The sequence below is a fragment of the Pectinophora gossypiella genome, chromosome 2 (genome assembly GCF_024362695.1).
Source record: "Pectinophora gossypiella chromosome 2, ilPecGoss1.1, whole genome shotgun sequence".
NCBI lineage: Eukaryota > Metazoa > Arthropoda > Insecta > Lepidoptera > Gelechiidae > Pectinophora > Pectinophora gossypiella.
This window is the reverse complement of record NC_065405.1, coordinates 7993511-8020860: the sequence shown is the minus strand read 5'-3', so window position 1 is coordinate 8020860 and position 27350 is coordinate 7993511. Positions and strand designations below refer to the sequence as shown.

General features: G+C 35.7%; 1 protein-coding gene and 1 long non-coding RNA gene across 2 annotated transcripts in view; both read right to left on the bottom strand.

The window, feature by feature from the left end:
- The window catches only part of LOC126374618 (lachesin-like), a 95280-nt gene that overhangs the window by 22672 nt on the left and 45258 nt on the right, over positions 1-27350 (bottom strand). The window contains exons 2-4 of the mRNA XM_050021310.1: positions 4964-5097; positions 1739-1924; positions 1304-1496 (exon numbers count right to left, since the gene is read on the bottom strand). Coding sequence (XP_049877267.1) covers positions 1304-1496; positions 1739-1924; positions 4964-5097 — 513 coding nt within the window. The remainder of the gene's footprint in view (positions 1-1303; positions 1497-1738; positions 1925-4963; positions 5098-27350) is intronic.
- On the bottom strand, positions 9633-11273 carry LOC126374702 (uncharacterized). Its single transcript, XR_007567475.1, has 3 exons — positions 11047-11273; positions 10746-10975; positions 9633-10531 (listed from the first exon to the last, which is right to left on the bottom strand). It is a non-coding gene; the product is annotated as an uncharacterized LOC126374702 (long non-coding RNA).

Sequence of the window (27350 nt, the reverse complement as noted above, 5' to 3'; positions counted from 1 at the left end):
GTTTCACCTTGCACTCAATTATGTAGAATTGGTAAAGTTGCTCGTTACTCTTAAGTTACTCGAATTGAGTCTTAAGTTTCATTTGGTATGAAATTAATGTTTGCCACGATTGCTTCGGCAGGCGAGTGAATGGTGATTACGTGAAAATGTATGGGAGTGAGTGAGTCGCGCTCTAATCACAACAGTAGTGCTCAGTTCGTTTCGGAAGTCATTACCGGTAGTACTTTGTTAGCTTAATGAATTGACTGATGGCGGAGAAGGTCTGAACAGTGGTGGGGTTAAGTGGGACCTGCTGATTAATCACCCTGTCAGTACGGTTCCAATTGCTACTCGTCACGAATTCCACTTTCCTTATAATTTTTGCTCCCAATTCTATTGAAAAAAAATAAATACATAAAAATAGACGCAATTTTTAGGAGGTGATGTATTGAAAATAACTGTTGCGTTTTCCATTTGAAATATTGAGTGTGCACTGCATGTCAAACCTCACTAAAAATGTATACAACGAATATATACAATTTATGACCGAGTCAAAATTAAAATAAACGAAAAACTGCGTATAAATCAACTCTGATTAATACAAATATAGACTGATACTTTCATGCATTTGTTCAGTTCAGACAAAAGTGCATTTTAAATATAATTTTCGGAAAGATTAAAAGTGGGTCATTACTTATACATTGTTTAATTTGGGAGTTTCTCTTTTAACCCTTTATCCAGATCTTTATTTGGTCGAGTGCAGAGATGAGTAGGTAAGTAATTATTCCCGGGCCGTCTCGGGCCGTAATCCCGCGGGATTAGAAAGGGCGGTGTGAATGGTAATAGGAGTTCCCCGAGGTGCTGCGGTGTGATTTACTGCTAAGATTCAATAATGAATATTTTAAGCTGTGATTTATTCCCTACCCGTTTCTTATAGTTCTTCGATTGTCTCTTGGTCGTACATACTAGAACTTAATATACTTCAGGACTTTGTACTTCGGGATCTTGACATAGAAATGATGCCTGTCAGTAGCATAAGATAAATAATAATTATTTTATTGTTATGTATTGTCTCATTATTATTAATTGAATTGTTTTGTTATTATTTTGTGTATCCTTCCTTTATTATTGTTCAATTTATCATTATAATATTGTAAATTTGTTTTAGGCCCATAAGAATCTTGTTTGTAACGCAATGGTTTATACTGTAATGTTGCAAATGTCTATATATATATAAATAAATAAATAAATATAAATAAATAAATAAATAAATAAATAAATAAATAAATAAATAAATGTAAATGCTAGGGAATTGAAATCTTACCTTTAGTCTTCCCCTGGGGACCACCTCTTGATATAATATCTCCTCCGTCTTCTCTGCGCCACACGATCTTGGGCGGAGGGTACCCTCTCGCCTTACAGACCAGTTTAGCTGAACCCCCCTCTGGTACCATCATGTCTCCTGACGTCTCTTCATAGATGATGTCTGGGGGAATGACGACCTCTAGAAATGCCGTCTGCAAAAGAAATTCTCGTCAAATCAAACTTCACAACTTTATTGTCAAGTTTATGAACGAATGACCGATATAAAATGCGGGTACAATTTTCATGGCACCAAGTTGGGTAATCTTCAGTTTATTGTCAGTCGTTCCCAACAGATTCATTTTAACAAAGCAGCGTACATACATATTGTGATTTAACAGTGTGAATTCAACATGGTACAATATGTAACTTGTGCGTGGAATATGAACTACTTTACCTGCATCTTCATAGGGTCAGTGTTAACTTGGCACATGTATTGTCCCCGGTCCTCCCGCTTCACCCCTCGGATGTTGAGCGTCCACGTGTTGTAGTCGTTGTGGGTGACGCTCAGCCGAGCGTTGTTCGTGATCACGTGCTCATGGATTGCCAGGATCGCCTTCGTGTCCGCTTTTATCCATGCCACCTACCCGCCGAACCCGACCAGCAGACCAATCCCGCGATAGAACACAAACTTATTAGTGGTAAAGCAAATGGAATTGGAACTACGAGACGCCGCATTTCTGCATAACGATTATCGTGCTATAAAAATATGCAACGGTCTTTTAGAGCGAACAACTCTAATTACAAGTGAATACCTCCCAAGAGGCAGTCACGACAACGATCCTCGCGTCGGCAACACTATCTTGTTGTGAGCGTTTCGCAAAATGCTCTCGGAATTTTTAATTACATTTTCGTCTGGTCGCTGCTATGAGGCGGACGCTGCGGGCGCGCTGTGAAAACGCCCTCGTTTCTCCCGCTTTACCAAAAGCGTCGACATTGCAATAGAAGCTAATTTCCTGCATAGCGCGTAACAAAAAACGAACAAATGTCCACAGAAATATGGCGTTTCGGTTACTTTTGTAGGGCAACATGGGTTTAATGTTAAAAATGTAAGCGCTCGTTTTTTTTTATAGTTAGGTACTCCAGTGAATTCTAAAATAAGATTCGAAATTGTATCTTTCCAATAATTATTTATTTAGTTCTTTTTTAAATGTCTCGATGAGGGTAATTAAAGTTATCTCAATTTATATTAATTTAATTGACTTATAAGTCAAGTAAACTTAACATAGGTGCAAGGAGTAGTGCTACGAAGAAGACTTCTACATTTAGTGACATAACCACTACAATATAATACTTTGAAAAATAGTGCTCGTGAGTCCACACTAAATTTTCAGTGCTAATTAGGTGCCAAGATTATTTTTTTCTACACAGTGTAAGAGCAAAATAAAACGAAACGTTACTTTGCAAAGAATGCTGGGAAAGTAAAGCTTTTTTCGTTTTATTTTCACCATTGTCTGATTTTATGGTCCTTTTCAAAACCGATCACTTTTAACTCTAGCTTTATGCTGTTTTTATTTTTTATTCTTTTCCAAAAAGGACGGCAGACATACAAAATCACGGTGCAATTTCTTTTTCTGAGTAAAATGAAATGGCAATCCCATTTACAGGAAATGTTTTAATAAGCTAGACGAAATTGCATCGTGCAGTGCAAGACATAAAAGAAAATTTGGAAATAAAATGAAAGAGTATAGTTACCATATCCACAACTCGTCCATACCAGCGGTGCATATCGAAATAAAGTGTTCTATTTTCTGTTAGTGTCTTTGTATGTAGTCTGTGGCTTCTATATTTTACTTCGATCGATTCTGAGGATATTCTGAGGACTTGGAACGTAATACTCAAAGGGATCGGAACCTTAGCGGAGATGTAATTAGTATTGTGTAATTACTCACGTCGACGGTATGGGATAGCAAACAGTCGATGTCTACATAGACGGGGGAATCAACATGTTGATGGGATTGGTTGGCTGGAGGGCAATCACGGAATACTCGTGACTTTTTTCTTACAGAGTAAATTATTCCAGCGAGCCAGAGAATTTATGTTTAGACAATCTGAATGGGGTATTTCAGGCCCCAATGAGACTATTGTGAGAAGACTTTATTTTGGTAAGCTCTGGAAAACTTTTGCTATACAGTTTCGCCATTTATTTATGTTTTGCCTTAGAAACATTGTAATTCGCTCTCTTCACAATGATATAATAAATGGACTTCGAGATTAAGGAGGGAGATAAGACAGAGATTTCGTCTGAGATGTCCAACAGTATGTTAAGTCATATCATGCGATATAGCCCCCGGGACAGTTTGAAAGCTCTGCCTTTCGAAATGATTGAACAGGGACCAAGGGGGTTTGTCCGGACCTTATTTTAATTTCCTAAAGTGACTGTTTTGCAATGTAAATTTCTTAGTTGAATGAAAGACTGATCATGGTAGAGTCTTGAGGTTTTTGTGTCCTCCCTATAGATAAGTCAAAGTAACGCGTGTATGTTTTTTCTTCCGACGTTACGCGTCGTATTTATTATTTCATTATATTGGACGGTTACGAAACAAAAATAAAATGTGCTTTGATAAGCGAGTCAAGAAAGAACAGTTCAGTGCAACAGGGATCACAGCATGCTCCCAAAATAAATTTTCACATTTGAAAATAACGATGAAATTGTGCAGATATAAGAAAACTCAAGAAGCGACTGAGTGTCGGCGATGTAAATCATTGTTTTTGTGTCGCATTCTTGAGCCTTGGTCTATGTGTACAAGTGTCTAGTGCAAGTGGTGCCAGTGTTCTAACTCTACTGCTACTTGTGGACTTACAGTTTATTGTGCAAGTTGTGTTACTCTATACTAGGATAGAGACAGACTCTATAGAGTGGTGCGGTCGATCTGGAAGAGTGCTGAAGGAGTGCATTGAAGATTGTGTACTACAGAAGTGTGCAACAGTGTAAAAGTTAGTGCAAAGTCTATTGGGTGAGGTCTATAATAAATAGTTTTTATTTGATTTTGTTTAATGTCATTATTTGTTATTGCTCCGTTATTAGCTGATGCAGCACAATTGGGACTCAATGACTGCGATATTATGTCCCTATATATATGTGTATGTATAAATTGTTTAGACATTAAAAGCATTATTTTGGTTTTCACACACGCCAATTTAAAATATTGCGCACTTTTTACTCTTCTAGCAATAATCTAAGTACGTTCATCATACTCAATACGAATGACAAATTCGATTACGGTATCAAATCAATAACAATAAGCATTAATTGTGTTGCGGTACATTATAGGTGAATTGATTGCACTGTTGGTGTAATTATGTAATTACAGGCGCAATTGGTTAGATGACTGGGTCAAATGACTGGGGAAAATTATCAAACGACAATCCAATTCTTCTTTAATTAATACACGATGCGATGTTTGAACATTTTTATTGATTTTGTTTGTTCATGCAGACTCCTTTGTATGAAACTCGTATCAACTTTTAGAAAAAAGTATCTCGTATGACTAGGTTCTTTACTAGTCTCTTTTGCTGACTCTTCTGTGGCCTAAGGGTATGTGAGCTATTATAGACCTCAGCGCCAAGTGCAGAGTGGTGCGTTCTACCGTCTATCTGTTAGGAGTAGTTTGATACACACCCTGGCAGTGGCGGAGTCGCCACTCACCCTGTAACCACCGAGGTTATTGACCACGCAGGTGAACATCGCGTCCCGACCCTGAGCTATTGTCACGTTCTCCAGCGGATACAGGAAGTCCGGCTCCAGACCTAAAGCTGGAACACAAAGTTTGATTAGAATGGAATGTTTTATGAAGTTTAGAAGGTTAAAGGTTAGTTGACATTTATACATAAACTCGCGCAGTGCCCCACTATAAATTCCGTATTGTGTGAGATTCCACGTTGTGAATTATATCGAGGCTTCGACCAATAGACGCAGCGAATGCTATTTACGTAGATAGACGTTGGCGGCTTGGTAAACTCTACAACAATGTCAAGTTACGAGTTCCACCTGATCGTCTATAATTACTCGATCTTGTTAGGTCTATCAGATATGGGTTTTTACAAACGAGCAGTACTTGCTGTCGGTAGCTTCTGTCGACGGATGTCAACAGTTGCAGTTGGCTCTATCGACGGCAAGTGCGTGTGTAATAGAGCTTATTACTCGGTATTATTATGTAGCATCCATAGATATGGAATGTCCGCTGGAACATAATAATGACATCGCTAACGCGGGTGTAGCCTATAATGGTGATGCATCTGTTGTATTATTAGTTGAAATATAAATATACTATGGGTACCTACATATTTATAGCATATTTAAATAAAAATGAGGGACTTTCGACGCGACTGTCCCCAAAAAGAATACAGACGGCGCTGCAGATTTTCCTTCGTTTAACCTCCTAATTTCATGGATAACAGACATATGCATCTTTTATCTTTGTTTTTCGGTATAAGTAACTGATGACGCTTGTTATTACACCCAGGCACACATCTTCCACCTATTATTATTCTGATCAAAAAAGAGAAGCAATATAAGTACCAACATAATTCTATACGCATCTGATCCTAATATCAAGCAACAATTATTTTTATATATGCCCGTGGCAATACATTACGTATATTTTTGAATAATTATAATATATACCCCTATCAATGAGAAAATAGGTAAGTAATTATCACATTAAATCTGAACGCCGCCATCTATTATTTTTTGGGTAATAACCTGGAATGTCCCTCATTGGATATACGATTAAAATGTCATGACATAAACCGTTACGAAAACCATCAAACAACGTTTATTTGTAGCCAATAAAATTATGCAAGTACATGCAAAATCAAAGTCGGGACGCATTAATTTTGTCATTGTATTACGAAATTTATTGCTTTTTGATTATCGTGCGATAGTAGTAATGTTATTCAGAGGGATGTCTGATACGCGCTGTGGGAGCGAATATTTTGCGCTAGTGAGGGCAAGTGATTTCGGCTGTGGCCGCATTTGCATAAATATCCTAAAACTAAACGCCCCGACGAGACCTGCGTGGTAATAAGACAAGGGTGCGTAGATTATGCAATCGTCTACCCTTTACAGCCTTATCGCCAAATGAGGCGGCAATTGAGTGGGCTCTTAATAAGATGCTCGACGCTTCTCGTGTGTAATGTATGTTGTGGTTTATGCATGCTAGAGAGGTAGAGAGGAGTGAAGCGATAATGTGATAAGCTTCCTGTGATTAAATAGTGTGGAGGTTTTTTATATTGTTTTCATTTTCAGTTCCGTAATACAAATTTATTTGCTTTGTAAAACATTTAATTTGTTTTGTAGATTTTTCAACTTTACGTATGGTTTTATTATTATAATATATATAGCTGCAAACCCACTGACTGACTGACTGACTGACTGACTGACTGACTGACTGACTCACTGACTCACTGACAGGGTTGTTCTCCCAGAAGGAGCGTCGGGGGGTGAAAATGATGTATGGGGGGTGTGATCGGGACCTCCCGGTGAGTATGGGAAAACTTCCAGATCATGGAAAACTGCTCCGCATCAGGGAGACACCCTACAGTCTGGCGCAACTATTATACCTAGATCAATTATTTTTTCGCAAAACCTATTTAAATCTTGGTCAAATTCTATCGTGGGTGAAAAAAAATCAAAATGGCGGAAAAACAAGATGGCCGCCATACAAAAATTTGTTTTCCCAGAAAATGTCTCGGAGGTAAAAATGATGTATGGGAGATGTGATCGAAACGTCAAGCTGAGTATGGGAATACTGCTCGATCTTGAAAAACTGCTCCGCATCAGGAAGACACCCTATGGCCTGGCTAAACTATCAAACATAGAACATTTTTTTTTCCACTAAACCTACTTAATTCTTGGTCAAATTCAATCGCTGGTGATAAAAAATCAAAATGGCGGAAAAACAAGATGGCCGCCATACAAATTTTTCAATTTTCCTGAAAATGTCTCGGGGTTAAAAACTGTGCATAGGGGTGTAATTGGAACGTCTTGGTGAGTATGGAAATACTTCTTGATCTTCAAAAACTGCTCCGCATCAGGGAGACACCCTACGGCCTGGCGAAACTATCGCACGTGGAACTTTTTAGTTTTCACGATACCTATTTAAATCTTGGTCAAATTTAATTGCCAATGAAAAAAAAACAAAATGGCGGAAAATCAAGATGGCCGCCATACAAATTTTTCGTTTTTCCTGAAAATGCCTCGGGGGTAAAAATTATGTATAGGGATGTGATCAAAACGTCATGTTGAGTATGGAAATACTTCCCGATCTTCAAAAACTGCTCCGCATCAGGGCGGCACCCTATGGCCTGGGAAAACTATCGCACCTGAACCAATTTTTCTTTCACAATACTTATTTCAATCTTGGTCAAAATCTATTACTGGTAAAAAAAACAAAATGGCGGAAAAACAAGATGGCCGCCATACAAAATTTTCGTTTTTCCCGAAAATGCCTCAGGGGTAAAAATGATGTATGAGAAATGTGATCGAAACGTCATGTTGAGTATGGAAAAACTGTTCGATCTTGAAAAACTGCTCCGCATCAGGGAGACACCCTACGGCCTGGTGAAACTATCGCACGTGGAACTTTTTAGTTTTCACGATACCTATTTAAATCTTGGTCAAATTCAATCGCTGGTGACAAAAATCAAAATGGCGGAAAAACAAGATGGCCGCCATACAAATTTTTCAATTTTCCTGAAAATGTCTCGGGGTTAAAAACTGTGCATAGGGGTGTAATTGGAACGTCTTGGTGAGTATGGAAATACTTCTTGATCTTCAAAAACTGCTCCGCATCAGGGAGACACCCTACGGCCTGGCGAAACTATCGCACGTGGAACTTTTTAGTTTTCACGATACCTATTTAAATCTTGGTCAAATTTAATTGCCAATGAAAAAAAAACAAAATGGCGGAAAATCAAGATGGCCGCCATACAAATTTTTCGTTTTTCCTGAAAATGCCTCGGGGGTAAAAATTATGTATAGGGATGTGATCAAAACGTCATGTTGAGTATGGAAATACTTCCCGATCTTCAAAAACTGCTCCGCATCAGGGCGGCACCCTATGGCCTGGGAAAACTATCGCACCTGAACCAATTTTTCTTTCACAATACTTATTTCAATCTTGGTCAAAATCTATTACTGGTAAAAAAAACAAAATGGCGGAAAAACAAGATGGCCGCCATACAAAATTTTCGTTTTTCCCGAAAATGCCTCAGGGGTAAAAATGATGTATGAGAAATGTGATCGAAACGTCATGTTGAGTATGGAAAAACTGTTCGATCTTGAAAAACTGCTCCGCATCAGGGAGACACCCTACGGCCTGGTGAAACTATCGCACGTGGAACTTTTTAGTTTTCACGATACCTATTTAAATCTTGGTCAAATTCAATCGCTGGTGACAAAAATCAAAATGGCGGAAAAACAAGATGGCCGCCATACAAAATTTCCCTTATACAGAAAAAGCCTCGGGGCTAAAAATGATGTATGGGAGGTGTGATCGGAACGTCATGTAGAGTACGGAATTACTTCCCGGTCTTCGAAAACTGCTCCTCGTCACGGAGACACACTACGCCCCGGCAAAACTATCGCATCTGAAACTATTCTTTTTTCACGAGACCTATTTAAATCTTGGTCAAATTCTATCGCCGGTGACATGCTTCGCATCAGGGAGACACCCTACGGCCTGGCAAAACTATAAAACCTGGAGCAACTTTTATTTCGCATAACATATTTCTATCGCCGGTGACATGTGTGCTGTCAACTTTTGCTGGGTTTTTTTAATTTCTGACTAAAATTATTGTGAACCTATTCCATAAATTTTAAGCCTGTCGTTTACCCGTCACCTGATAATAAAATGACAGGTATAACTTCAAATAAACTTAGACAGTGTGTACTGGAATCAGCACCAATAACACACGTTACTCTTGCATATTTAGTAACTAGGTAGGTCATGTTAAATCTGGACAGCGCCATCTGTATTTTTTTTTTGAGAACCTAGCCTGGAAAGTCCCTCATTGGTACCTATAGATTCTGTAATTATATTTGTCTTGCATTTAGACCAATAAAGACCACCAAAGGATGTTTGATGTGAAAATCTGGTCCCAAGAGGTCAAAAATTAAATGTAACTAACAATTTTGATACCACAAAAAACATTGATTGTGAGATCCTATCAGTTGAAGTGGTGCTAAACGACGTGATTACTATTTTTATTTTTCAAAATAATTTTAAAAAGAAACAATTTTATTAAAAACATAATGAAAGATATATTTTTAGAAATAATTTGTTTTATTATATAATTCATACTCATACAAAATATTCCTACATTTAATTAAATAGTTGAAATAAAACAGCAACTTAACCATATATACTCTCGGCCTATGTGGTCCAGTGGCTAACGTTCCGGAGGTCCCAGGTTCAAGTCCCGGTGGGGACAAAACACAAAAATTTCTTTGTGATCCCTGATTCAGTTAGGACATTGCTGGCTGATCCAACGACATTGGCGGCTCAGCAATAACCCTGGTTGATGAGGTTGGTCATCCACTTCACAACCTACATGATAGAAGAAGAACAAGTACCTATTTATGATTTTTGAACAGACTTAATATGGTAACATATTAGTAAGTAGGTAGAGAATAAACTTAACAATAACATTAAAATATACACAGGTTTTTATCTATTTAATGATTTAATAATATAAATTATAATAATTATAAAGTGATATAAACTCATAGTTTACCAACATCTATGAACAAAAAAAACCCCCGACAAAACAAAAGTACTCAATTATTATGAAAAAAGGTGAAAAAAACCCTATAAAAAGCAAAAAAAAACTTATCCCACATACCTATGCTTGCAAGCAAACTGAGCGTGTAACATTCCTATCACACTTAACAAACATTTCTGATGACCTTGAAGACCTGAACCGATTTCTACCAAACATAGCTAAGAACACTCTCGACTAATATAACTTACAAACAAAAAAAAACCATATTAAAATTGGATCATCCGTTTGGGAGCTACGATGCTACAGATAGACACATATACACAATTTTGCGTCGGGGGTTAATAAATAGAACTATATACATTGCAACAACACACCTAACACAGCTTTTATGTTCACTAGATATTAATGCTTTTGAGGTGAGCTCATCCTGCAAACAATGCATACATGGGCATCCATCAGGCATCTGAAAGCAAACATGAATGTTTTTAATAGTATATTGCACAATATGCCCGATTGTATCAATATTATTTAATGTGTAGGAATGGAACTGAAACATTGCCAACAATAAATTAAAATTAGAACAATGTTTTAATCATAATTAAGGATTGCCTTATAACATTTATGATTGAAACACAATATTTTTCATGTACAACATAAAATACTTAATACTTTAATACCTATCTCGGAGATTGTTTTTCTATATAATACCACTCTTCACTTCTTTCCATAAGCCCATGGCCTGTGATTTTATCTTCGTGACTGCTTTCCCAAAGATATTCCACAACTTATACAGACATAATTGTTTCCAACTGTCCGATTGGAACATTCTTCAGGAAACTTGTTATTGTTGCTTACATCTCTTAGTATGAGTATGAGTTAGTATGACAAAGTCGATCAGCATTCACACCTATAAATAAATAACTATATAATAACAGTGTCATATATAATAACAATGTCATTTGATTGTATGTTACTTACATTGCAATTTATCAACGAACATTATCCACAAACTTTTTATCATATCAGCTCTATCCAAAACACACAATGGCTCTGGAAGTTTTTACAGTAGAATGTCGACGCTCTCGCACGGTGAACTTGTAAGCTACAAATTCTAACAAAGTAGCACAGGAAATTATCAAGAGAACTTCTCGGCAACGAGACCACAGAACGAGACCATAAGACCATTTTGTTTTGTTTAGTTTTTTTTTTGGTTATTTTGTACATAGGACAGGCAAAGGAAACATAACCCATACAGCCAAATACTATACTAGGTACGTTAAATTCGTTAAAAACAATAAACGTATTTTCATATTTTCAAATCGGTAAGCAATGGAATCCACAGGTTACGCAAATTATGTGTTATTATGTCATAATTATAGCCTCATCTTTTTTTCTTTTTGGAAATTTTTGGCCTGGTTACATAGATCTTTAGGTTTGTGATACGAATTAACTCAAAAGTCCGCATAAATTTTCGAGTTATGAAGCGGCTTCTTGGCACGAAGTGAAAATAGATAGTACCACTTTGTTTATTGAATGTTTATTTATTATTTATATTTATATAGGCTTTTCGGCGGGAAACGGGAACGGGACAGTTGCTTTCTTCATTGAGTAATCTAAATAATTAATACGAAGTGGTGTTTTGTGGTTAATGATCGCATTAAGTTAGTCGGAAGACATTCGCGAGTGTTATTATATTGGAGTATTCAATAAACAAAGTGTATCTGCCTATTTTCGCTTCGTGCCGGGAAGCCGCTTCATGACTCAAAAGTTTATGCGGACTTTTGAGTTAATTCGTTTGGGGTTCGGAGTAGGAGTCTACTCCGAGGGTGGGGGCTTAGGTTTCATCATCATCACCTTTCATCATTTCATTAATCATCAAGAAAAAAAATACGTAAGACATGGCTGTATGGGCATAGTTCCCTTTGCCATACCCTTCGGGGAAAAACAAAACAAAAAAAAAAATTATATTTATATATTTTTCCGATATGATAACACTTAAGTTAAGTGAATGTTTTTCGATTACTTCTTCATTTCGTATTAAATATAAATAGATTATTCAATGAAGAAAACAACTTTCCCGCCAAAAAACAATGGAAAAATTAATGAAAATACTCAATATTCACTGCTTTTAATAAATTGTACTGAAGTAACAAAAAGCAATTAGATTTTATATTGCTTATTTATTAATTCTATCGACATCTATGCGACCGAGTCAAGAAAAAAGTACCTCAATATTTTTCGATATTGGCTGTTTGAATCTGCGTTGCCAGAATTTCTTTGTCTCATGGAAAAAAAAGTAAACTCAGTACCCAAACCGTTGGCGCGAAAAAGTGACAAGCGTTTTTTCACTTGTATTTCAAGATTCCAAAGGTAAGTTGATTTTGTTATTGATAATTTAACAATTATTTATAAATATATTTAGGTATATAATCTTTAAAATCGTAAAATAGTTAGCCATATAAACATAATTATTATAATTGTAAGATCTTTAACTATCTGTACTGATTTTCTCTTTTTCACATAATGAAAGTGAAACATTAAAAGGTAAGTACGTACCTACTTAAAGCTATAATTCTTATTTTATTGTCTATTAGATAAACACAAATAGTACAGAAGTGGTTTGTTTACAGATGAAGCGTTCAAGCGTCGAAATTCCATCGTGCTCTACAATGCGTCGCCGTCGCGTCGACGACGAGCCTGCTGCAACCTGCATCGGTGCCGGTAAGTATTTAGATTTTAACGAGTTTAATTCCAGTTTACCAAACGATCGATTGATTTTATGATGATAAAACTTTACTTAATAACAGGCAATAGGTACCTACTTACTTAAATCAATTGTATTGCCCCTACTTATGCTGTGTGACTAGAATAGGCGATAGTTAATTACTATTAATATTTTTTTAGATTATGTAAGTATGTTGGTAGGTATATGAAATAAGTTAATTAACCTATGATAAATTTAGATGAGATCATAACACTATAGATAATAATAATAAGATTGAATCCTTTTTGAATTATAACAATCCGAGTGTGATTCTGGTTTGACAGCAACCCATGTTGTAGCACAACAGTAACTTCACTCATTAGATGACCTGTAATAAGTAGGTCTGTAAAAAATTACCTATAGTACACACAAAAGTTAACCTATGACCGTAGTATTATTACTTATTCTATGCTATACTAATACCAGTCACTCTCTTAATATTCTGTGTGAAAAGTTAAACCTTCCTCTAAAATCGTGAAAAAGCCAACTAAATAATTATGTCTGTTTTATGTGTAGAAGAAGTAGCGTATTTTATCAAAAATTACAAGTTACTACAGATGGTTAAATACAACTATAACCAATCTTATAATAATATTATAAGATATTAACTGTCTAACTAAAAATTATAGAAATAAGTAGTAAGTAGGTAACAAAATTATTATAAAGTTACCTACTTAATTATATAATACAGCTATTTATAATAACAAAATTATATCAAACAAGTTATTAAGTAAGTATATAGATATAGAGATATCGAAGCTTTGAAGTATTTTATCTGAAAAAAAAGTTTGAATGCTATAATAACATTTGTCTACAATAAACTTATTTAAATGACTGTTAAAGGGCTTATGTAGGTTTGTCTATATTTTGAATATGGTAAGGGATATGGTATATATCTTGATGACCATGTGGTGGGGACTGAAGGAAACTAATCTAATTCAACCGACTTCAAAAAAAAGGTTATCAATTTGACCCATATGTATATTGTAATGTGTGTTAAATTTTCCATATACATGCCTGTATGTTTGTCCATGCATTTCGTAAAAACTACAAATCGTATTGCAATGCTTTTTTATTAAGTATCGTCCAACATAGAAAAGAATGTAAGTTTCATCAAAATTGGTTTAGAAATTTCCAACTTATGGTTGAAAAACAGTTAAAAATTAGGAACTTTGTGTTTCGACAATACTAATAGAAGCTTAGAGCTTAAGTAAGTATGGATACTAATGGTTTGAGAGTAAATTAAAGAAAATTGGAAAACGGTCAAGAGTGTGTCGGACACTACATACATTAAACAAATTATAAGACATTTTATAATATTTCAGTGTTTTGGTAACGATGGTCACTGGCGTATTAATATTATTAGGGACACTCGAGTTTATACAAATAAAAAGTAATTTCAAAATTTAGATTCTAATGTATTCAACTAAATATTATTTCTTACTATTTATTTGACAGATTTTGAAGTCCGTTTTATTTTTTTTAATTACTTTTTGTGACAGCTATAAAGTAATAAGCAAAATAAAGTAACAACTTTATAATTATTTTGTTTATTACTTTACAGCTATCTAAAGATATAGAAAACGCCGAATACAATGAGTGTCTAAAAAATACCATACCTCCACAACCCTGATACAGTAAAAATATAATAAAGGTAGGCATATATACTATGTTATACTATATTTTATGTGTATATGTACCTAAGGTTCCGTCCACAGAAAATGTTAGTAAAGGAAAAATCTATGTATGTAAGTATGTATACGTATCATACGTAGATACACGTCTACCGCATAAGTACGAGCGAGACAGACCATTCTAACGTAGTATTATTCTTTATTTGATGCCTATAGCTTAAGTGAAGTTCAACTCGATCGTCTTATATCTAGATACTTGAATTTCGGCATCAGAATTTTCTTTTACTAACCTTTTCTGTGGACGGAACCTTCGGTGCGCGAGTCCAAATCGCACTTGCCTGGTTTTTTTTTTAAATTTTGACAAATATACGTACCTACTTCACCTGTATTAGTCTGAAATAATCTCACACTATGATGCAACAAGATCAAAAGAAGAACAAAAACTGTGGTATTACGTTTTCCTGTTATTTTATATTAAATTTTCGAAATATTCCGTCAATAGAGTGCTGCATTGCGTACATACATAATATCTCGCCTATTTTCCATTGGGGTAGGCAGAGAACAGACTGTATAATCCTTTATTTAAGTAAAGTGCAGTGTAATAAATCGACATGTCTTCTAAATATTTTATAACGAGGGTTTGCGTTGCGTTACATCAATTGAGTTGAATGTTTGTATACCGGTACGGCACCCTCTCGGTGTCATTGGTCTTAAAGTCATTTTATTAGGTACCTGAATTAAATATTTATGTTACAATGATGTAATTTTCAATTGCTTAATATTTTATTAAAACTGTCAAAAGGTTACTAATGAGAACGTTGAGGAGTATGAGTGGGATAACTTTGAATGATAAAATAGTGTGTTAAGGGACTGTTGTAAAAGAAAATGTAGTGAAGAGAATTGACAAAAGGACGCTTAGATAGGTTGGACAAGGCCAAGATTTATTATACGGATGTAAGTGGTAAAATCCGAAGTGGATGGCCTAGGTGGTACATACCTCGATTAATTTCAGGATGTTTAAAGAAAAGCCACGGTCAAGAGTACTGGGAACCGGCGAGCATGCATAAATGAGTGTACTTTGATAAGAGTGGTAGAAGCGAAAGTGATGTGTCAGGATCGTAGTAAGTGGAATTGCGTGGCCGATCCCAACGGAAAATAGGCGTAATCTTAAGTATGTGTTTTTTCGAGAAAGTTGCTTAGCCATTTTCTATATTGTAAAGTCGGCGCCTCGTATTTTTTTTTCACTTCAGCCACAGCTACGATGGCAATGTTGTCGACTTAATTCATCGTCCTTTGATGTTCAACCACAATGTGTGCTCTACATGACCGTCGCGACTGAAATGATTATCGGCGGCGGCTTTGTGCGGCACGAACTGGCGGCACTGTGTGAAAGTGCTTAAACGAATGCCATTTTAACTACTTATTAAAAAAATCACCTACCTAGGTTTATTGATCCGACTGAAATTTTATATATATGCGTAGTTTTTTTTATATTAGGTAGGTAACTTAATTCTCATATAATAATTATTGCATTCCCTATAATAATATCGGTGAATAATTGTTTTATTAAAAAATAGATTGTTGGAGAATGATAATATTGATAATTGATATTTTAATTTAAGTACTTATGTAGGGTAAACTGCCTAATTATTAGAACCTTAAATGATTGGTACGGTCTAATCATTTTTCGGCACCGAATATATCAAAATGCTAGGAATATATCAAAATGTTCTTATTTTTTTTTTTCTTAATAGTCAGTAGGGGTGTCAATAATATGGTGTATTACCTTATCTATTAAATAAATTAATATCTAAAATTTACTGAATCCTTAGGTCTAACACACCAAGGCTCCGATATGTATGAAGGTAATAATTCGCAATGTACGGTTATCTCAGCATGCGCTTCAATTTATTCAGTGTTCCATAATCGCGCATCTTTCACTACTGCCGAAATTGATGAAATTTTAAGAATGGGGGATACACTTTACATGCAGTTAAAATATCTACTTCAGAGGGGTGTCAGTTATTTTATGCCAGATGAATTACCCAATGAGCTTCGCGTCGGGAATAACGTCGCACATATAGTTAGTATGGAGGACAACTGGATCATTTCTAATACATATCCTACAACTCCCGCGAATAAAGACATAGGTTTATTAACGTTAAAGAATATACTGGACAATAGAGTGTTTTTTAATACTAATGACTATACTGTCGATTCGCAATTCGCTTATAATGTGAACAACTCGAATCACAACGACAGTACCGATAGCATATTGTTTACGGGTCAGGGTTATACTTTTAGTTTTTGGCGGTTTAATGGTGAATATTATTTCTTTAACAGCCATGCAGTTAACAGCAACAACATTAATATAGGAACGGGTAAGCCAGAAGATGGTCCTTACGTAGCACGTTTATTTAAATGTAATTCAACCGAAGCGCTAGCCAAACTTTTGCTCGCGAATGAAGTTTACGACGGATCCGAATACTCATTAACCCGATTAAGAGTATTAAATGACGACCTTATATGGCAAAACGAAGCGCAGGTTAGTTCCGAAACGTCACAATCCATTTTAGTAGATTTAATATCATCACCATTACTGAATGAGAATCAAACTTTAGATTCGATTTTGATGAACTATCAATCAACCCTGGCCCCGCTTAAAACCTCTGTGCAAAATTTTGATATTAGTAAATTGGAAGTTGATTCAAATCCGGTAGCTGTATATAACACTACAAGTGATATAAAACTGACAATTTTAAAACCAGTTGTCCTATTAGAAAGAATCAGTAATCAAGACGAAAGCCAATGCGTTAAAAATAAAGGTGGCCGACCCAAAAAACAGAAACGCGGACCGAAACCAAGTAAAGAAAACGCGCATCGCGAAGCTGTCAGGAAATACACAACGAAAAACCCCGCTGTTAATCGCAAGGCAGTTCAACAGTATAGTGAACGCAATCCAGATATTCACCGCGAGGCCGTTCAACGGTACAACGAACGCAATCCAGACATTAACCGCGAGGCCGTTCAACGTTATAACGAGAACAACCCAGACGTTCATCGCGCGGCCGTTCAACGTTATAACGAGAACAACCCAGACGTTCATCGCGCGGCCGTTCAACGTTATAACGAGAACAACCCAGACGTTCATCGCGCGGCCGTTCAACGTTATAACGAGAACAACCCAGACGTTCATCGCGCGGCCGTTCAACGTTATAACGAGAACAACCCAGACGTTCATCGCGCGGCCGTTCAACGTTATAACGAGAACAACCCAGACGTTCATCGCGCGGCCGTTCAACGTTATAACGAGAACAACCCAGACATTCATCGCGCGGCCGTTCAACGTTATTACGAGCTCCACCCCGAAATTAACAAAAAAGCAGCACAAAGATATACAGAAAATTGTCGTAACATAGAAACACCGCTGAGATATTCAAAAAATTTAATAGGTGAAAAACAGGGGCATGAACTCAGTACTATTCGATTATATAATTTAAAAAATACGTCGCTTTTGTCTGAGCTAACATATAGATGTCCAAGATGTAATGCTCCATTGTTCGAAGAAGAGAAATCTCGTCGGCAATGGTGTTGTCATTCAGGAGAATATAACGTTCAGAATTTTCTCCCATTAAACGAAGAATTTTATTCAAATTCAGCTTTTTTAAATAGACCACGCGCTTACAATAATATTTTTGCATTTTCGGCATTAGGTGTTTCCCATGGTTACCATCATCCAGAAGGTATATCTTTTCTAAAAATTCAAGGACGTATTTACCACCGTATATTTGATTTGTCTTACAATGAAAGTCCTAATAATATTAATTTTTACATAAATGACAGTAGCGAAAGAGAGAGTTTAGCTGGCGAATTAAGTTTAGATAAAACGGTAGTTCGAATGATTACAGGGTTCATGCACACAGTTAATCCATACATAAAATGTTTTAGAAGGTTAAGTTTAGAGGTATCATCAGAAGCTTTCTTGAAGTTCGAAAGAACTACACGTACGACTCACGGTAACATCCTCGGAGATCAACCTATTGGTCAAGAAATTGCTGCAATTATTAGTACAGACCGCGAAGAATTTTCTCCACGCTGTATTGTAGTCAAAAAGATAGCAGACGGTAGGCCTCGAACAATAGATATAATGGATTCCTTATACGAGACTTTCCAGTATCCTCTCTTATATCCTCACGGAAATACTGGTTGGCATCCAGATATGAGAGATAATAAGGGCAATAAGCTTAATCAGGTTAAATATGTCCGTTGTTTACTTTTATCAGAATCGCGATTTAGCATATTTGGTCGGTTATCTGAAGAGTGGTTAGTCGATATGTTTTGTAGAGTTTTAGAAGAACGCTTGCGGTTTTTGAAAAATAGCCAAACAAAACAACAAAACAGGCTAAGAGTAGCTCCACTCCAAGAATTAATTAATGACGAGTTTATTTTAGGAGAAGGTGGAGTAGAACCTGGTAAAATTTATTTACCTAGCTCATTCACAGGGGGTCCACGATACATGAAAAAGAAATACCTGGATGCTATAGCAATGGTAAACAGGTTAGGTCCACCATCATATTTTTTAACTTTAACATGTAACCCCAACTGGCCTGAAATAAAAAATTCAACATTATCAGGTCGATCAAAAGACCCCCTTACTTGTGCTCGAGTTTTCAACTTAAAACTCGGAGAGTTATTAAAAGATTTAAAATCGGGTAAATGGTTCGGAAAAATTGTTTATATAATGCATGTTATAGAGTTCCAAAAAAGAGGACTACCACATGCGCATATTGCTTTTAGAGTGGAAGGTGGTGGACCAGTAGAAAGTCTGGATATTGATAAGTTTGTTCGAGCTACCATACCCGATCCAGCACAAACTTTATTATACAAAGTTGTCATGGATCACATGATACACGGTCCATGCGGCCCTCCTTACCGAACTAATTTGCCGTGTTGGAATAGTGAGAAAAAAAACTGTTTAAAATATTTTCCAAAAAAAGAAACACCAGTCACCTTCAGTGACGATAGAGGTTTTATACATTTACGTCGCAATAGTAAAAATCAGGCGATTATTAAATATCGCGGCAGAGACGTAATAGTTAATGATTTGTGGGTCGTTCCTTATAATCCTGCTCTTCTCCTAAAATATGATGCTCACATAAATTTAGAAGTGTCCACACAGCGTGCTATAATTAAGTATTTATTTAAATATATGACAAAAGGACCTGATGAAGCCCGTATTGCCGTTGTTGATGAAGAACATCGTGAGGATGAAATCGAACAATATGTCACTAAGCGATATATTAGTTCTAGCGAAGCAGCGTGGCGTGTTCTCGAATTTGATATTGTAGCTAGGAACCCTACGGTAAAAATGTTAACAGTACATTTGCCCGATCAAAATTCGGTATTTTTTAAGCCTGGCCACGCGAACGAGGCAGTTAATAATGCAGGTTCAGATCTTTTAGACTATTTCAGTAGGCCTTTAACTGAGGAGTTTGATCGGGTATCCTACTTAGACTTTTTTGAAAATTATAACATTCATGCGAAAGATCCATGTTTAAAGACAGTTCAGGCGGTGCAAATGCAAAACGGCAAATTTCTTACGCGGAGAATGCGGGGTGAGCTCGTCGCGCGTCTATTTTGGGTCGCGCCGAACAGAGGTGAACAGTTCTTTTTAAGACTTCTTTTAAGTGTTTACCCTTGTCGTAGTTTCGCGGATTTACTTCAAATTGGAGGTCCAAATTGCACAACTTTTCAAGAAGCTGCCAAATTCGTAGGACTTGCGGACGACGCAGTCGAATATGAACGGGCTATGGAAGAAGCTTCCACTTTTTTAACCGGACCACGACTTCGTAGCTTTTTTGTAACGCTGGCTGTTAATGGTGCCTCAGTGGCGTCACTGTGGAACACGTATAAACGTCAATTGGCCGAAGATTTCCTTTACAGGGTGCCAGATGACGAAGAAAACGCGTTTAACATGTGCCTCATTCAAATAGATAGAATGCTACGCAGACACGGAACTTCGTTAATAGAACAAGGTTTGCCGGAAGTAGTTTATAGGTCAACGGAGTTGGATAGGGAACGCACTGAATATGATTTAGATAGTTTGAAATCATACGTAGAAGAGTGGTTGCCACAGTTATCTCCCGATCAACGTGCCGTATTCGATTACGTGGAAAAGCTTTGCGTTGATAGTGTTTACCGAGAATCCAACAACTGTGCGATTTTTATCGATGGTCCCGCCGGCACCGGGAAAACGCTTTTATTGAAGGTCATAACTGCATACATCCGCGGTAACCTTAAAGGTATAGTTTTAACCTGTGCATCGTCTGCAATTGCTGCTCAAAATTACACAAACGGAATGACGGCTCATTCCTTGTTTAGATTTCCTTTACATCTATTAGATGATAGCGGATACTGGAACATCTCAAATGGTACTCAAAGAGCTGAATTGATTTATAATTCTAATCTCATTGTGTATGATGAGGCGCCGATGGCTCATAAATACCTTATAAATTTATTAAATAGATCATTACAGGATTTGATGAGGTCAGACAAAATTTTTGGTTCTAAAATAATTATTTTTGCAGGAGATTTTCGTCAAATTCCTCCTGTAGTCCCAGAAGCACGAACGAATTTTGATATATTAAACGCGTCACTAAAAACTTCACCTATTTGGAAACAATTGAAAAAATTTAGTTTGGTAACTTCACAGAGATGTAAGGATGACGCACAGTATGCAGAATTTCTTTTAAAACTGGGTTCAAATTTATTACCTACTCTTAGGTTAGAAACAAATAATAATGATTTGCAATTAGTCGAACTTGAATCCATTGATTATGTTACTGAATTAGAAGATTTAATTGATTTTGTATTCCCAGAAGTTACCCTTACTGAGCCAGGCGTATGCTCCTTCAGAGCGATTCTATGCACCCGTAACGATGCAGTTAGAGAAATTAATGCCGTTATTTTAGACAAACTACCAGGAGAAGTATTACATTTTTATGCCATAGACAAAGTTTTAAGCGACAACGCTGATCAAGTATATTTTAGTCCCGAATTTTTACATACACTTCGACCACAAGGTGTTCCAGATTTCGACTTACAATTAAAATTAGAATGTGTTTGTGTAATCACGCGTAATCTTAGTTTCGCGGACGGCTTAGTAAATGGCACCAAAGTAATAGTTGTTGAAACATCTCCATATATTATTAAAGTTCGGAAACAAGGTGAACTAGGAGATTATTTGATCCCTCGAATTCTTTTTAAAGCGCCTATAGAACATAACAGCCCTTACGAGATGTGTCGCCGTCAATTCCCATTGCAGGTGTGTTATGCAATGACTATTCACAAGAGCCAGGGTCAAACGATTAGTCGCGTTGGGGTCGATCTTAGATCTGATATGTTTAGTCACGGTCAACTGTATGTAGCTTTAGGTCGCGTTCGCGAAAGACGTGACATAAAAGTACTACTACCCAGGCACCGAATCGAAAATGACCAACCTTTCTCGAATAACGTTATCATATCAGAACTTTTAAGTTTAACGTAACTTTATTTAGGGTGGCACTTCTTGAAAAGACTGAACAGTTCATCTCTGTTATTAAGCTTATTGGGTTTTTTTAGATCGGTTAAATCATGTGCTGAAATTATAGTTTATTGCGAATTTTTAATTATTATTTATATTCATTCTATCTTGTTTTTTCTTCTTTTCGTATAATTTAACGATAGAACTGACTTTAACAAGCTTGCACTCGATTTGATAATGGTTACATTGAATTTCAAAGCTAGGTTTACCATTTTATTAGTCACAATCACTGAATTAAAATGTGTGTTAATCAATTGGCAATGTGTGCATGCCCTTCCCAGCCGTTAACGCTGTGGAGGCTCATCTTTAGGGGACGAGAGAACGGGCGTGAAGGGAACTGGCAGGATGAACACTTGGCTGCGGGTGCGACCGGTGCATGGGAGTGAAGTGGAGCTGGCTGGAAGATGGAGGCAGGTATCACTCGATTGCTTTAGCTGAGTTCCACTCAGATCAAGTAAGCTGTCATATGGATGAATGTCGCAGGTTGGAATGATCCGGAGTAGAACTGTCGGTGTCGTTCCCATCGTCGTAGGCATTTTCGGTGGATTTTGTAGGTCGATCAACAATGGTTGCGTGAGTTTTAGCTGTCAAGCTGCTATGCCGTGCTAGCCGATTCTTGCGATCTGGGATACAAGGGATGGACGTATCCTGTGGAATGATCGTGTCAGTGAAGGTTTGAATGTCGCTTAGGACTGGAAAGGAGGGAGTACGGAAACTGTAATCAGTATTCTGGATCTTGCTGTACATGGACAATGTTTAGTTTAGGTGTATTAAAGTGGTAATTGTTCGAAGTTATTTGAAAAGAATTCTGTTTCAGTGTTTAAGCGCTAAAACTGTTTGTTTTTTGTGAGCAAACGTATGATTTATTGATGTTCATTTTTTACTTTATAACGCTAACGCCTTACAAATAATATTGTTACCAAATTTAAGTGCGTATATAAACAATAAATTAATACTAAAATATTTCGATGAAGACACCAATAATGTTTATTGATACATTTTTCTCCTAAGTGCTACTTTCTCAACTTAAAGCAATAAGTTATGCAGTAATTATACTTCTACAAGTATATTTAAACAAATCATCATTCAAAAGCATTTTACCCAATACCTAACTTACATTAAGTAAAATTAATCTTTGTCATTATAGTCACTTATTTTTTTATCATTCACTAAGCAGTAACCAAAATATATTTACTAAAATAATAAAAAAAAAAATACGATATTCATGGTAAGTTGGATTAGCTACTTTATAACACAAACGACTTGATATTTTCATGCATTAATTCAGGAAAATAAAATTGTATAATGAAAAATAAGTTTTTATAACCGATTAAATTTGTGTAATGTGTAGTGTATACATTTTAATGTATTTAACATTTGCAAATTATATTGATTTGTAAAAAATATAAGTTCCATTAAAATTGTACTAAAGAATATTTTATACTAGCGTATATTAGTAACTTAAGTTAGAATTAAGTAAACAAAAAAATATACGCCTTAAATAATAAATATAAGGAAGAAAGGAAACTACCCGGATGCCTGTTTACTCATCATCAAGGAAACTTTAAGAAATAACATTACTACAAATGTCTGCTCGAGGAAATATTCAAAAACTTAAACAAATGCCAAGCTGGAAATCGATTAATGAGTACACATAAACGCTACATAGTGAAACTCGTGTGTCATGTAATGGAACGGACAGAATAAAGAATATGTGTTATGGTACGTTGAATCAGTACAGTAAAATATTATACATTAGCATTCAATGGTGTATGAATGGTCATCGTCATTGTGTCAGCAAAGACGCTTCATCAATTGCACAGATTTGTGGCTACAAATATATAAATGAAAAGTATTATTTAGAACATTATTTATTGTGTTGTGGAATAAAATAGGTCAATAATTACCTGTATCCGGCAGTGACGAACAATTTCATTCATAAACATGGGTAAATATGACGACTGTCAGATGGGCTAAACATGAAAAAAGTCCTTAAACCAAATCCCATTGTTTCGCTATTGTGTTTGAAAATCTAAGCCGCAGGAGGATATTAAGTACGATCATGCTTTACCTTTAATGGTGTATGTAAAAATAATAAAGCCTATAATCAACAATGAATGTTCTATACCATTCTAAGCAAATTCAAAAACAAATTTGATCATGTTAATTTCTGGCCTCCCACAAGCGGGTCTCACCAGTATTGACAGAAGAATGATCACTCATCGATACAAAAACATACATAAAGTAATTAATACATGTATACAGGCTAAATAAAGTGAAATTGCTAGAAAATACCTACTACTTGGAAAAACAATAATTGGAGAAGAAAGCACTACCTAACAACGTGAAACTTTGATATTCAAATTTTCAAATCAAATATGGCTAAAACAAAAAAAAATACTTAAAAATTTAAAGGTAAAAGAAAACACCTTTAGTTAAAAAATAGAAAGCGAGTCATATTTTATATATTCTGGTAAAATTGTTTAGTTTTAAATGTTACCAAATACACCAAATGTTATTAGAAATGAAAGTAACTGCATATAGTTTAATTCATATGTGTACAGTCATAACCAACATACTACCTACGTTTTATTTTTTAAGTCTACATTCGTTATTTATTTACTTATAATGACGCAAATAACAAACAACTATGCTTGTTATTAATTTGCATACACCTACAGTAAATCCAACTTACCATGAATATACAATGATAATATAATATACATAGTAAGTGCAGAATAAAAACTTAGGGATTACATGGTTTTATGTTTTCCGGTGGATCTGGTTAGAGCTATGTCACGCTAAATAGTATTCTTTGCATTTCTTCTTACATTACTTTTCAATAGAACACTGTTTCGCATGAGACGGTTCCTCAAAAAACATAATATCGTGTATGAGCTAAACTAAAACTTAGGTTTTATATGGTTTTATGTTTTCCAGTGGATCTGGTTAGAGCTATGTCACGCTAAATTGTGTTCTTTGCTTTTCTTCTTGCAATACTTTTCAATAGAACACTGTTTCGCATGAGACGGTTCCTCAAAAAACATAATATCGTGTATGAACTAAACAAAAACTTAGGGTTTTACATGGTTTTATGTTTTCCAGTGGATCTGGTTAGAGCTATGTCACGCTAAATGGTGTTTTTTGCATTTCTTTTTACAATACTTTTCAATATAACACTGTTTCGCATGAGACGGTTCCTCAAAAACCATAATATCGTGTATGAGCTAAACTAAAACTTAGGGTTTTACATGGTTTTATATTTTCCAGTGGATCTGGTTAGAGCTATGTCACGCTAAATTGTGTTCTTTGCATTTCTCCTTACAATACTTTTCAATAGAACACTGTTTCGCATGAGACGGTTCCTCAAAAAACATAATATCGTGTATGAACTAAACAAAAACTTAGGGTTTTACATGGTTTTATGTTTTCCAGTGGATCTGGTTAGAGCTATGTCACGCTAAATGGTGTTTTTTGCATTTCTTTTTACAATACTTTTCAATATAACACTGTTTCGCATGAGACGGTTCCTCAAAAAACATAATATCGTGTATGAGCTAAACTAAAACTTAGGGTTTTACATGGTTTTATGTTTTCCAGTGGATCTGGTTAGAGCTATGTCACGCTAAATTGTGTTCTTTGCATTTCTTCTTACAATACTTTTCAATAGAACACTGTTTCGCATGACACGGTTCCTCAAAAAACATAATATCGTGTATGAGCTAAACAAAAACTTAGGGTTTTACATGGTTTTATGTTTTCCAGTGGATCTGGTTAGAGCTATGTCACGCTAAATTGTGTTCTTTGCGTTTCTTCTTGCAATACTTTTCAATAGAACACTGTTTCGCATGAGACGGTTCCTCAAAAAACATAATATCGTGTATGAACTAAACAAAAACTTAGGGTTTTACATGGTTTTATGTTTTCCAGTGGATCTGGTTAGAGCTATGTCACGCTAAATTGTGTTCTTTGCGTTTCTTCTTGCAATACTTTTCAATAGAACACTGTTTCGCATGAGACGGTTCCTCAAAAAACATAATATCGTGTATGAGCTAAACTAAAACTTAGGTTTTATATGGTTTTATGTTTTCCAGTGGATCTGGTTAGAGCTATGTCACGCTAAATTGTGTTCTTTGCTTTTCTTCTTGCAATACTTTTCAATAGAACACTGTTTCGCATGAGACGGTTCCTCAAAAAACATAATATCGTGTATGAACTAAACAAAAACTTAGGGTTTTACATGGTTTTATGTTTTCCAGTGGATCTGGTTAGAGCTATGTCACGCTAAATGGTGTTTTTTGCATTTCTTTTTACAATACTTTTCAATATAACACTGTTTCGCATGAGACGGTTCCTCAAAAAACATAATATCGTGTATGAGCTAAACTAAAACTTAGGGTTTTACATGGTTTTATATTTTCCAGTGGATCTGGTTAGAGCTATGTCACGCTAAATTGTGTTCTTTGCATTTCTCCTTACAATACTTTTCAATAGAACACTGTTTCGCATGAGACGGTTCCTCAAAAAACATAATATCGTGTATGAACTAAACAAAAACTTAGGGTTTTACATGGTTTTATGTTTTCCAGTGGATCTGGTTAGAGCTATGTCACGCTAAATGGTGTTTTTTGCATTTCTTTTTACAATACTTTTCAATATAACACTGTTTCGCATGAGACGGTTCCTCAAAAAACATAATATCGTGTATGAGCTAAACTAAAACTTAGGGTTTTACATGGTTTTATGTTTTCCAGTGGATCTGGTTAGAGCTATGTCACGCTAAATTGTGTTCTTTGCATTTCTTCTTACAATACTTTTCAATAGAACACTGTTTCGCATGACACGGTTCCTCAAAAAACATAATATCGTGTATGAGCTAAACAAAAACTTAGGGTTTTACATGGTTTTATGTTTTCCAGTGGATCTGGTTAGAGCTATGTCACGCTAAATTGTGTTCTTTGCGTTTCTTCTTGCAATACTTTTCAATAGAACACTGTTTCGCATGAGACGGTTCCTCAAAAAACATAATATCGTGTATGAACTAAACAAAAACTTAGGGTTTTACATGGTTTTATGTTTTCCAGTGGATCTGGTTAGAGCTATGTCACGCTAAATGGTGTTTTTGCATTTCTTCTTACAATACTTTTCAATAGAACACTGTTTCGCATGAGACGGTTCCTCAAAAAAAATAATATCGTGTATGAGCTAAACAAAAACTTAGGTTTTATAAGGTATTATTATGTTTTCCAGTGGATCTGGTTAGAGCTATGTCAAGCTAAATTGTGTTCTTTGCATTTCTTCT